This window comes from Euleptes europaea, chromosome 7, assembly GCF_029931775.1.
Source record: "Euleptes europaea isolate rEulEur1 chromosome 7, rEulEur1.hap1, whole genome shotgun sequence".
Classification (NCBI taxonomy): domain Eukaryota; kingdom Metazoa; phylum Chordata; class Lepidosauria; order Squamata; family Sphaerodactylidae; genus Euleptes; species Euleptes europaea.
The window spans coordinates 38,382,725-38,395,927 of record NC_079318.1 but is presented as its reverse complement, the minus strand read 5'-3'; the positions used below and the strand labels follow the sequence as shown (position 1 = coordinate 38,395,927).

At 44.6% G+C, this 13,203-nt stretch overlaps 1 protein-coding gene across 2 annotated transcripts in view; it reads right to left on the bottom strand.

Moving 5' to 3' along the window:
• The window catches only part of ZFAND3 (zinc finger AN1-type containing 3), a 161,816-nt gene that overhangs the window by 19,796 nt on the left and 128,817 nt on the right, over positions 1 to 13,203 (bottom strand). The window contains exon 6 of one of the 2 annotated variants that reach the window (XM_056852846.1): positions 11,680 to 11,853. In XM_056852846.1, the coding sequence (XP_056708824.1) occupies positions 11,680 to 11,853 (174 nt within the window). The remainder of the gene's footprint in view (positions 1 to 11,679; positions 11,854 to 13,203) is intronic. The other variant, XM_056852847.1, reaches the window with a different exon arrangement.

Genomic DNA, 13,203 nt, shown 5'->3' with positions numbered 1-13,203 from the left:
CGTCCAATGTTGGAACGATAGTGGCTATTATAGAGACCTGCTTTCTCAAGGTAGCCGCCCTTAAATTTTGCTGTACTCCATCTTGTATAAAGGCGAGAAGAGAAGGAAGATCCACGTTCAAGGGGTCTAAGACCTTCCTACGACACCATCTGGTGAATGTCTTCCAAGTGTATTCGTAAATCCTCCTTGTTGAAGGACGCCTGGCCTCAAGAATTGTGGAGATGACTTCTGGACCTAGACCGAGTTGTGTTAATCTGTGCCTTTCAATGTCCACACGTTTAGTTTGAACCAGGCTGGATCGGGATGGTTGATCAGACCCTGCTGGAGTAGATTTGGTAGAAGCGGTATTTGCCAAGGCCTCTGTGTTGACATTTCCATCAGATCCGAAAACCAGAGTCTGCGTGGCCAGTCCGGAGCGATCAGAATCACCGTGGCCCCCTCGGATATTATCTTCCTGATAACTCTTGGGAGAATAGGAAGAGGGGGGAAGGCATATAGAGTTCCCTTGGGCCAAGGGGAGAGAAGAGCATCCGTCTGTTCCGCCCGAGGATGGAAAAATCTAAAATAGAATCTGGGCAGTTGGTGGTTCAGATTCGAGGCGAAGAGGTCTACTAGAAGAGGGCCGAACTTCTGGTTCACAATCTGAAAGGCTTGAGCAGATAGAGCCCACTCCCCTTCCTCTATGGAACAACGACTTAGCCAGTCGGCCTGAACATTCTGAACACCTTGGATGTGCTCTGCTTGAATGTGCAAGAGATGCCTTTCTGCCCACCTGAAAATCCTTTTGGCTTCCTGATGCATTGTGGAAGACCTGGACCCCCCCTTGCTTGTTCAGGTGAGCCTTTGTTGCAACATTGTCGGTCCTGATGAGAATGTTCTGATCCTGAACTAGGTGTTGAAAATGTTGAAGGGCCAAAAAAACCGCCCTTAGTTCCAGGACATTTATGTGCATCTTCTGTTCTGCGGAACTCCAGACGCCCTGAGCCGTTTCTCTTCCTAGGGTGGCTCCCCAACCTAGTAGAGAGGCATCCGTGAAGAGTTGTAACGGATCTGGTAAAATGAACCGTTTTCCCTTGCGGAGGTTGGCAGTATGAGTCCACCAACGTAGACTCTCTTTGACTTGATGGGTCAATGTGATCAACTTGTTGTCCTTTTTGGCAATGGAATGCTGGTGTGGCTTTAGAAGCCATTGTAGGGGTCGAGCGTGAAAATGAGCCCAAGGAACAACCACAATGCAGGATATCATCAATCCTTGTAGGCTCGCTAGAGACAAGAGAAGGGATCTTTGAGCTTTGGCAATCTGTTTGGCTCTCCTTGAGATCTTCAGAACTTTTTCTTCTGGGAGAAAAATGGTGTCGACATCCGTGTTTATGATTACGCCCAGATGTTGGAGGCTTTGAGAAGGTACCACCTGACTCTTGGCGAAGTTCACTATGAACCCGTGGTCTTGAAGTAATTGGACGACTCTTTTGGTGTGGGATCGAGACTTCACTTCTGAAGGCGCACAAATGAGCAGGTCGTCGAGATATGGATGGATTTGAATAGCTTCTCGACGAAGCTCCGCAACGAGGGTGATTAACACTTTGGTGAACACACGCGGAGCAGCACCAAGACCGAATGGAAGAGCCTTGAACTGCAGATGTTTCTCCCCATAGGCGAATCTCAGAAAGCAGCGATGCTGAGGAGCAATGGGAATGTGCAGATAAGCTTCCTTGAGATCTATGGAGGTCATAAAGGAACCGTGCTTGAGAGCTTGAATGATTGAGAGAAGGGTCTCCATCCTGAAGTGCTTCGAGTGTATGTACCGACTGATAAACTTCAGGTCGAGTATGGCCCTCCAGTCCCCGGTCTTCTTGGGGACTGTGAAAAAGGCAGAATACACTCCCATGAATCGATCCTGTGTCGGCACTGCTTCCACTGCTCCGATGGAGATAAGGTGGTGATGGCTTCCATATCCCTCAATTGCTTGGTCTGAGACAACGAAACTGGAGATGGGATAAATCGGTCTGGGGGGGTGGCTCGGAACTCCACTGAGTAACTGTGTTGAACAATCTGTAGGACCCAGACGTCCATCTGTGACCCCACCCACTGAGAGCGGAAATATTGAAGTCTTCCGCCCACAGGAGCATCCATGGCGTCACTGTTTTCCGGCTTTTTGGAACTTGTCCCCTTTGTCCCTGAACTGGTTCTGCTGAAAGGGGCGATTGTAACGACCTTGTCTTCTAAACTGTTGGCGGCTATTAGACCAGGAAGAGAAGGGCCATCTCTGATCCTGTCTGAATCGAGACAGGGTATGGGAGGATCGAAAGGAATGAGAAAACCCTTTTGATTCCTTCTTTGATGACTTAGGCATCATGCGCTTCTTATCTTTGGTTTCAGCCAGCATCTTATCCAAGCGTTCGCCAAAGAGTTTGCCGGCTTGGAGCGGATAAGCCAAAAGACCTGATTTAGTCTTGGTCTCTACTTGCCAAGATCTGAGCCAAAGGGCTCTGCAAATCACGGCGTTAGATGACATTGATCTGGCTGAAAAAGATAAAGAGTCAAGGGAGGCGTCTGCTAGAAAGGAGGAAGCCTTGATTAGTCTAGCCATCCCATCAGAAATCCTTCTGTCTGTTTCCCCCATGAGCTGGGATATCTTTTTTGCCCAGGCTATGGATGCTCTGGATATAATGGCAGCAGTCGCGGTAGCCTGAATAGCTAAAGCAGAGGATTCATGCACTTTTCTAGTGAGAAATTCCATCTTGCGATCAAGCTGATCCTTGATCACTGTCCCTCCCTCCTCAGATAATCCATCTGGTGCCTGAAGAGATGCCACAGGAACATCAACTGTAGGCAGACTGAGGAGTTCCATTGCAGGAGGAGTCATTTCATAAAGTCTTTTAACAGACCCAGGGAACTGCCTGTTTTGGGTTGGTTTGTCCCACTCAGTTTTAATGAGTTTAACAAAATAATTTGGAAGAGGGACTCGTTTAACCTGGGAAGAACCTTGGGGAAAACAGTCCTTTGTACCCACTGGCCATGACTCAGGTAGAGGACCCCCAGGCTTAGAGGTTGCCTCTTGATTTAACTCTAAGGCAATCAAGGCTTTAGAAAGCAAGGCCTGATAGTCATCATGGGAGAAAAGCCGGGGCTGATCCTCTCCTTGATCTTTGGAATCCTCAGCCTCGGAATCATACTCGCCCTCCTCTCTGTCTGCACCTTCTGTAGGTGAATAGAGAGAGGCGTCATCCCTAGTTGTAAGGGGGTATGCACAAGGAGCCTTAAGAGCTGCCTTGGTAGGCCATGCACCGCTGCAGTCAGGATTGCTGCAAAGGGAAAGAGAAGGAGACTCCTCTCGGTTCCCTCTGTGAGATCTGGTGAGAGATCTGGCCCGGGTTTCCCTACGAGGAACTGGGACCTTGGTAAGGGCAGCCCGTCTTGCTTCCCTCCTTTCCATAACCATCTCAATGGCCGCTTCAAGGTCTATGGAAAAAACTCCCCCCGTTGCCGAAGCCCCAGGCGCAGGTATGTTATCCTCCGACATTCCCTGGGGCTGCCGAGAGCCGGCGCATCCACTGCCTGAGAAGTGGAGGGAAGGTCGGCTGGATCGGCCATCAGGACACCCGACCAATGCTTTGGGTCCTGAAGCCGCCTGTTGCTCCTTTTAGGAGAGCCGCCCACGTCCTTCCTTTTGCGCTTGCCGTCCGTCGTAGTTTTGGCGGTGGCGGCTTTAGCGGCGGCAGCGGTTTTGGTGGCGGCCACGCTCACGGGCTTCCCAGTCCCCGGAGGTCCGCCTGGGCGGCCACCGGAGAACTCCAAGTGGGGACCTAGGGAGGTATCGTAGTCCTCCACTGACATTAAATCGTCCTCTCTGAGGACTGACATAGCTGCGGCGGCTGCGGCCGCCATTTTGAGGGGCCGGGGTAGAGCCGCAGAAGAATTAAAGAAGAAGACAGCAAGATAGAATTTTTTTTTTAAAACAGTTGAACAACAGTAAAGTAGAGAGGAATAGACAGAGATTAATACAGACAAAACACAACGAGTCCTAAGAGATTGAATGCAGAGGTCTGCAAAGAGTGAGCTCTCCCCAGCGAAGGTAGGACTGAAAGTGAAAGTCGAGGCTTTCCCGCCAAGGAGACAGGAAGTAAGATTTTTTGGTCCTGCCTCCCTGAGCAAAGGGCGGGAAAACCCGAGCTCCAAGATGCCCTTTCCCTCAGAGCGGGAATGGGGTTGGGGGAGTAAGTCATCTCACTGCTTTAGGTGGCAAAAGGAGTAGAGTTGGCCCAGGACCACAGAGAAACAAAGTGACACCACACTCTGCGTTCCTACAGAAAACGGGATGCTCAAGGCTAGGGTGACTCCAGTCTTTCACCTCTGTGCCACCATTCTACAATTTGCTGCACTATAGTAGACACTAGAAGAAAGGCTTGTATATGTTGCACTGGTCTTGTCTCTAACTCTACGCGATCATTTAAACAGCCAATCCTTCCTTCCCTCCTCCAGACAGGTGGCAAGGAGGGACAATTCTCAGCCTGTCTCAATCTCCTTTCCCTCGCTTTGTGTGCCATTCCTCACAGCTAATGGTATGAAGAGATACACTGCCTTTGAACAAGGAGGCTACCATAGTTATTATGTGGAAACATATTGATGACACCTTTGATCATGTACAAAGAGTATTTATGTCTACTGCTTAGAAAGGGCTGCCCAGGGCACCAACTGAAGCATGGACTGCAGCTCAGAGTATGCAGCTTCCACATACAAACAGTTGAATACATGAAGCAGCGTTACAATCAGTCAGACCACTGGTCTACCAAGGTCAGCACTGTCAATTCTGACTGGCACCAGCTTTCCAAGGATCTCAGGTAAAGGCCTTTCACATTACCTTCTACTTGATCCTTTTAACTGAAGATAACAAAAATGGAACCTGGGGCCTTCTGCACGTAACACTGACGCTCTACCACTGTGCCACGGCACTTCCCCCTACACAGAGGGTTTACACCAGAATATGTCATCAAAAAATGCATTACATAAAACATGAAAGCATTCACATGTTCTCTCAGGAATCCTTAAAAGACCATTTTTGAGCAAGCTTCTTCATCACATTTTGCCCCTCCCCCATCACCAATTAAGTGAGGGGGCTTAAGAATTTCTTTCCTCCCACTCCCACATGAAGAAATGATGGTAGATCCCTCTTCCCCTACCCCACTAAGCTTGAAGGGATCCTTTAGTTTATCTCATTTATTTATTGTAGTTCATTCTGGCTTTCTCCAAAGGAGCTCACAGAGGTTCCTCTGTTTTATTCCCACCACAGTCCTGCAAGGGAAGTCAAACAAGTTCTACAGCTGAGTGAGGATTTCAGTTCTAGTTCTTCTGGTACCCTTCCAATACTATATTATTCCTGTCTTGTACAGTTATGTAATTTTAGACTTTACAACAGTAAGGGTGGTAATCCAACACTTACTATATGTTTCAACAAAATGGCAAAAAAAAAAAAAGATTATGAAGAACCATTTGCACCTCTAGAGAATGCAATAGGTTTGGAGAGTCCATGTGTTTGATGTTCTATGACAATACTGCATTTAGGATCATTTGATAGGCTCAACAGTTTAGAATTATGTTGAAACCCAGGTCAATTCTCTATTAATGTTGTGCTAATCAGTATTCATATGGGTATATTCTTTTCCCATTTCCTAGCTAATACTGCAAATGCACCCACAGATGATAAAGAAAATGTCTTCTCCAGCAACTGAAGAGCATTCTAAAGAAAATAACAAAATAATATTCTGTCTGGTATTAACACTCTAGTGAATTGAGTAAGTCACATATTTTATTAACCCCAAATGAGGACTCCTTGCTTGGATTAATCCTTCAAAATTCTTAAGGAGCAATATAGAGAACCATGTTTCCAAACATTTGCAGTATCAAAATTAGCAATTTCTCAGCAAACTTGACATAAGACCCTCGTTCTAGCCACTTTTAAAGCCAGCCTATTCTTTACTCAATTTGGTGATACAGATAATTTTATTTCCCGAAGCAGACAAAGCTGCAGAATATTAATAGGAAAAAATAAGAATAGATAACCAAACATCCAACAAATTATTCCATAGTTATTTGGTTCAGTAATCTTGTTTATTTTATTGCCTGGGTTTTATTTACAATGGACAAGGCAGCACATAAAATTTAAGCAACAATAAAGCCACTGCCACTGAAGGTGTTTTGTTTTTGGCATTGTGAGTCCTGCTTGTAACATTTGCGGATGTTCATAACCACCATATACAACTTCCTCAAAGGTAAAATGATATTAATACAACCACAATGTGAAAGTGAATATAGTATCAAAGGGTGGAAGCATTTTCCCCCTCTATGACACAGGGGAACTACAGCCACTAGGACCATAATATAGATAGTGGATGTATAATTCTTGGTCTTAGGTCAGGATTTAAACCTTTGTCATAAGGAGCATGTGGCTTGTCTATCTAGACTGTATTACTTTTTTGGGGAGAGAAGGTGATGTTCCCCCTCTCGATAGTTTTCACATGGTGTGATTTTATGTTTCACTGAGTGTCTACATATGATATGGGAGATAACTAAAATCATTATGGTCATATACTAGTAACGTTCAGGAATATGGTTTGGTTTGGGTTGCCAACCTCAACGTGGGTCCTAGAATTACAACTGATGTCCAGATTGGAGAGATCAGTTCTTCTGAAGGAAATGGCAACTCTGGAGGGTGGACTCTACAGCATCACACAAACTCCATCCTCAAGAACCTCCTCCAAATCTCCAGGAAATTTCTGGAGTTGTTGGCAACCCTAGTTTTGGTTAAAGAGTTTTGACAAGGAATTCTCACTGCAAGATAAAAATAGCTGAATAATTTCATGGAATGGCAGTGTACTGCCCATCTCAAAGAACATTCTTGCCAATTTCAGTTTCTAAGTGAATATGTGTAGATGTTTCATGAAGTATTAAAAAACCTTAAACAGTAAATATAATTAAAATAGATATCTAACATTTGAGAGACAAGACAAAAATATACTAATTAACCATAGTTAATTATGTGCTACGCTGACCTTAATGGCCCAAGCTAACCTGATCTCATCAGTTCTCAGAAGTTACTCAGGGCCGGACCTGATTAGTCCTTGGAAGGGAGACAACCAAAGTTGCTACACAGAGGCAGGCAATGGCAAACCTCCTCTATTTGTCTCTTTCCTTGAAAACCCTATGGAGTTGCCATAAGTTGCCTGTTACTTGATGGAACTTTCCATCACCAAATACGTGCAGCATTGAGGACCACTTTTGGTAAATGCATGATCCCAAAGGGAGCTAGAAAATAAGCACATTTACTAATCAGCATATTTTGTCAGCTCGTGTAGGAGGTATATCAAATTTCATGTGTTGTCCATCTGCTCCAGAGCATAAAACGTGTTCAAGCTCCAAACTGCATAGGGAAGTTTCAAACACTGGTCAGGCTATAGTGGCCCCGGAAACATCAGGCATTAGCTAAACTACGTAATTCTGCATTGCTTATGCAGCCTTCCAAGGACCAAATTTACTGTGCATTTTCTGCAGTAGATATTTGACAAAAGTGCTGTGTTATTAAAACATGATGGTAGTACTCTTAATAGGCCAGGAAATGGGGGTCTGCTGATAGTCCTGTGGTTAACATGCTGACCAGTTGCATTACCATCGTACATGCACATCTGTAAATGCAAGGTTCCAGTTCCAAACAACTAGAATGTTTCTTCGGCTTCATACTTTCTACGCTGTATAAATGTAACATGGTTTCAAGGGGTGGTGGTGTTTGTATCGATAATGTACCGTATTTTTCGCTCCATAAGACGCACTTTTTTCCTTCTCAAAAGTGAGGGGAAATGTGGGTGCGTCTTATAGAGCGAATGTGCGCACAGAGCCGGCTGGGCGCGCTGGGAGGCAGCCGGGGAAAGCTGCCTTGCGCCGTTCCAGCGCGCCCAGCCAGCTCTGTGCGCCCGCCCAGCCCGCTCTGTGCGCTTGCTCGCCTCCCAGCTGGGAAGCGGAGGGGGGGCGGCTTGGCGCGCCCGCCCGCCTCCTCCCCGCCCGCTCTGAGCGCTTGGCGCACCTCTCCCGCACGGCTCCTCCCAGCTCGCTCTGAGCTCTTGGAGCGCCAGCCCGCCTCCTCCCCGCCCGCTCTGAGCGCTTGGCACGCCCGCGTGCCCGCTCCCTGCCCGCGTTTTTAGAGGAGGAAAACAAGATTTTTTCTTGTTTTCCTCCTCTAAAAACTAGGTGCGTCTTATGGAGCGGTGCGTCCTATGGAGCGAAAAATACGGTAATCAAGTTTCTACGACCATTCCATTCAACAGTAATACATCCAAGTAGGATTTTATATATGTGCGTGTGTGTGTGTGTGTGTAAAGTGCCGTCAAGGCACAGCTGACTTATGGCATCCCAGTAGGGTTATCAAGGCAACAGATTAACAGGTGGTTTGCCATTGCTTCCTCTGCATAGCAATTTTACATACACACTCATAAATATTGGGTTAATATATTATTAACAGATCAGTTATCACCTAATGGCTTTATCTGAATGCAAGAAAAATGCTTAATATACATGCTTAATATATATTTGAAGTTACTATTTAGACAGTGGGGCTTATTAAAAGGACACCACATGGCATCTATTTTCACTGTGATGGGTTTTCAAAACCAATAAGCAGCATTTTAATTAAAATTCAGAGTTTGAAGGGAAAAAATGGCTAGATGCTATCCATGTCCTGTTCTCTACATATGCCTTTAACCTTATATAGTAGTATAAAATTTGTGTCAGCAGGTATAAATTTAAGAAAGCTATTAAAACAAGCTCCTTTCTTCAAATGGCGACAGAAGCTCCCATTGGAAAAAAGCTCCCCTGGGTGGCTTTTACCTTGCTGGGGGGAGGGGGAACAGGTACCTGTAATATTGTCGAAGGCTTTCACGGTCAAGAAACTAATCCTTTCAAGGAAGAAACTAATCATCTAAATCACGCACTGCTAGCAAACGGCTATTCCAAGAATGAAATCAGAAGGGCCATTAAACCAAACAAAAATCAGAAAACTCAGAAAAAACAGTCTCCCATAGGAAAGGTATTCTTGCCATTTATTAAAGGAGTCACTGATAGGATGGAGAAACTTTTGAAAAAACATAACCTACAAACAGTGTTTAAACCCACCAAGAAAATACAACAAATGCTACGATCAGCAAAAGACAAAAGAGACCCCCTCACCTCTGCAGGAGTATATCGTATACCTTGCAGCTGTGGACAAGTTTACATCGGGACAACAAAACGCAGCATACAAACAAGGATAAAAGAACATGAAAGGTACTGCAGACTGGGCCAACCTGAGAAATCAGCAGTGGCTGAACATGGACTGACACAAACAGGACACAGGGTGTTATTCCAAGACACTGAAAGACTGGACAATTCTACCAACTATTTTGTCAGATTGCACAGAGAAGCCATTGAAATTCATAAACATCAGCACAACTTTAACAGAAAAGAGAGTTTAAGAATGAATAAGGCTTGGCTTCCTGTCTTGAAAACCTCCAGACTAACAAAGACTACAGTCAACAATAGCCATGCAGATTAGCTTTGGATTTCACACATTAACAGATCACTTCAGGATACAATGGTTCCATATTAACATACCACACCCTCATTAGCACATTATCTTGATACTTACAGGACAATGGTTAGCACATTACCTTGTTACTTTTTGCAGGACAATGATTCAGCTCAAACCCAACCCCTTTCTGACTATATATTACTCTTCCTACACACTTGACACTGAGAGACACTGTCCTTCAGTGTTACTCCGCTGAAGATGCCGCCCACAGCTGCTGGCGAAACGTCAGGAAAGAAAATACCAAGACCACGGTTACACAGCCCGGATAACCTAAGAGAACCAAGGTACCTGTAAGTTTTCTACAGCAGTAATGACACCATGTTGGGAAACATCCCTGGGTTACTTTTCATGCTGTCTTACCATGCTTAATCCTCTCCACTACAATAAAGAATCAGTATACAAATATGGTGTCTAGATTTCTAGAGATTTCGCCTAATTCATGCAATGCTGTTCTCCACAATGCAGTACAAAGAAATCCTTACATGCCTGGCACCCTTCTGTGCACACCAGGACCCTTACACATGTGAGGAACCTTTGGATGGAACATACATACATACAGAGACCAAGCTCTACAAGTAAAGGCTGAGAGACTTGGGAATGTTCAGTCTGGAGAAGAGGAGGTTGAGGGGGGAATATGATTGCTCTCTTTAAGTATCTGAAGAGCTGTCACTTAGAGGAGGGCAGAGAGCTGTTCCTGATGACAGTAGAGGATAGGACTTGCAATAATGGGTTTAAATTACAGGCAGAAAGGTACCGTCTGGATATTAGGGAACATTTTTTTTACAGTGAGAGCAGTTCAACAGTGGAATCAGCTACCTAGGGAGGAGGTGAGCTCCCCATTACTGGCAGTCTTCAAGCAGCAGTTGGAAGAACACTTGTTAGGGGTGCTCTAGGCTGATCCTGCATTCTGCATAGAGAAGGTGTTGGACTTGATGATCTGTATGGCGCCTTCCAACTCTGATTCTGTAATTCTCAGCAAGGGCATTTTGGCAGACTGATTATGCTTACCTGGATGCATAATGGACCTTTATAACCCAGTTCTTCAAACACGAATTAAAAAGCTTTCGTGTACTTATAATGCATAATTATAGGATGGGGGAGACTTTGTCTTAGCAGTAGTGTGTGTGAAAAGGATCTTGGGATCTTAGTAGACCAAACACTGAACATGAGTCAGCAGTGTGATGTGGTAGCTAAAAAGGCAAATGCGATCTTAGGCTACATTAAAATAAGTATAGTGTCCAGATCACGTGAAGTAATAGTATCGCTTTACTCTGCTCTGGTTAGACCTCACCTAGAGTATTGTGTTCAGTTTTGGGTGCCACAATTTCAGAAAGATGTAGATAAGCTGGAACATGTCCAGAGGAGGGCAACAAAGATGGTGAGGGGTCTGGAGACCAAGTCCTATGAGGAAAGGTTGAAGGAGCTGGGTATGTTTAGCCTGAAAAGGAGAAAACTGAGAGGGGATATGATAACCATCTTCAAGTACTTGAAGGGCTGTCATATAGAGGATGGTGCCGAGTTGTTTTCTGTTGCCCCAGAAGGTTGGACCAGAACCAACGGGTTAAAATTAAATCAGAAGAGTTTCCATCTAGACATTAGGAAGAATTTTCTAATAGTTTGAGCAGTTCCTCAGTGGAACAGGCTTCCTCGGGAGGTGGTAAGCTCTCCTTCCCTGGAGGTTTTTAAGCAGAGGCTAGATGGCCATCTGTCAGCAATGCTGATTCTATGAACTTAGACACTTCATGAGAGGGAGGGCATCTTAGCCATCTTCTGGGCACTGGGTGTGTGTGGGGGAGGTAGTTGTGAATTTCCTGAATTGTGCAGTGGGTTGGACTAGATGACCCTGGTGGTCCCTTCCAACTCTATGATTCTATGATACTTGTGAACGGATTTCAGTTTTTTATCAGTTTGCAACAGCTTTCATTCAAGTATTTTATAGACTACATTGCTGCTATACCGGTAAAAGCTAAATGACAAAGCAACCCAGATTTTAACCCAGATGTGAAAGGGGCTTTCACATGACTGTACAGGTAAGAGTAATTTTAATGCTAGCAGCCAACCCTTACCACAGCGACATGATCCCAGTTCCTGCTGTACCAGCTCCAGTTTTGTTTGGCACTGGAAACACCTGCGTCTGCTCTTCTGTTTGGAACGGCTGATTTCTTCAGGCCTATCATGACTGTCCTCCAGTAACCGTGGCCGCTTCTCTGGTGAAGCCTCACTCTCCGACTGTGAATCTGTTGTATTGGGAAAAAATATTTGGAGTACAATATGTTAGCTTTTCTTCACTCAGGCCTCTAACCCCAGTCACTGAATTACTGGTGTGCAACTTGCAGACTCACTTGCAAACAGCAAGTTGCTTCTTACTCCTTAGCTCATATACATATTCTTTAATAACTAAAACAGGAATCAGGTAAGGGATCTGTTAGCTTGGTTCCCTATCAGATTCCTTTCTTGTTCACAAAATAAATTGGGTAACTCCTCTAGGTCATGACTCCAACTTTGCAATGACAAATGGAGAGAACACTAGTCTCGGCAACTACAACCTTTGGTTTACATCTCATTTATTTTCTCCTGTCCATCTTCAGCCCCCCCACCCCCATAAAAAAACACACAATGCTGCTTTTACAAAAACAGCAGAACACAAATTTGGCCTATTTCCCAACTAAGCAGGGGAGAGATTTTTAGGGCACAGTGTGCTAGCTGCAGCTCCAATAACCAAAGGCACATGAAAGCACCATACTGTGTCCCTCTCTCTCTCTCTACAAGGATAACAATCTAAATGTAAATGATTATACACAGGCAAAATAAACCAAACCGCAACATGTACATACTTGCTGCAGATTCAGAATGCTCGAAAGATCTCTTTAAAGCAAGTCATGGCACTACATATTTTAATAAACGTATTTGCACCTTTTCCCTCTCAGAGGAAAATGTTATTGTTCAGGAGAGCAGAGACAGGAAAACATTTCTTTATGAAGCTATAAATTAAAAGGTGCTTCCAGTAAGCCACCTATAAGGGGATTCACACCACACATTAAGTTTGCACATTCTATACTACAGTAAGAATAAACACTCTCAAACCCATTATCAATTTCAACAGATTACATGGGCATATTTTCCAAGTGGAGGCCAAGTGGTTAGAATTGTTCACTGGAATCACCACAGGGGGAGGGAGAACCAAAGAGGAAGATGCCATGTTGCTTCTGCCATCACTAAGACACACCAGCAACTCAAACATAGGGCTAGAGCTTTGCTCTCTGTCTGTATTTGAGCACAGCTAAGCAAGAATTTAGATCAGGATTAAGGTATTCTGGATTTATTCTGCATGCCACACCTGGTATTATTTTATTAGTGCATTATCATTGTGTTTCACTCATAAGAAGAGAAAGATTAAACATGCATGACTTCATCGAATAACAAAACTGCTTCAAGACAATATTAACACCTCTTTACTTCTTAAGGCACCAAGTAATGATGCCAACTCTACTTAGAGCATTTGCACACAAAACAGGGTTGCAGTTAGTCCCCCTTCTGTGATCACATTAGTAAAAATAGCTTCCAGATAACCAGAAGGGTGCTCCCAACAC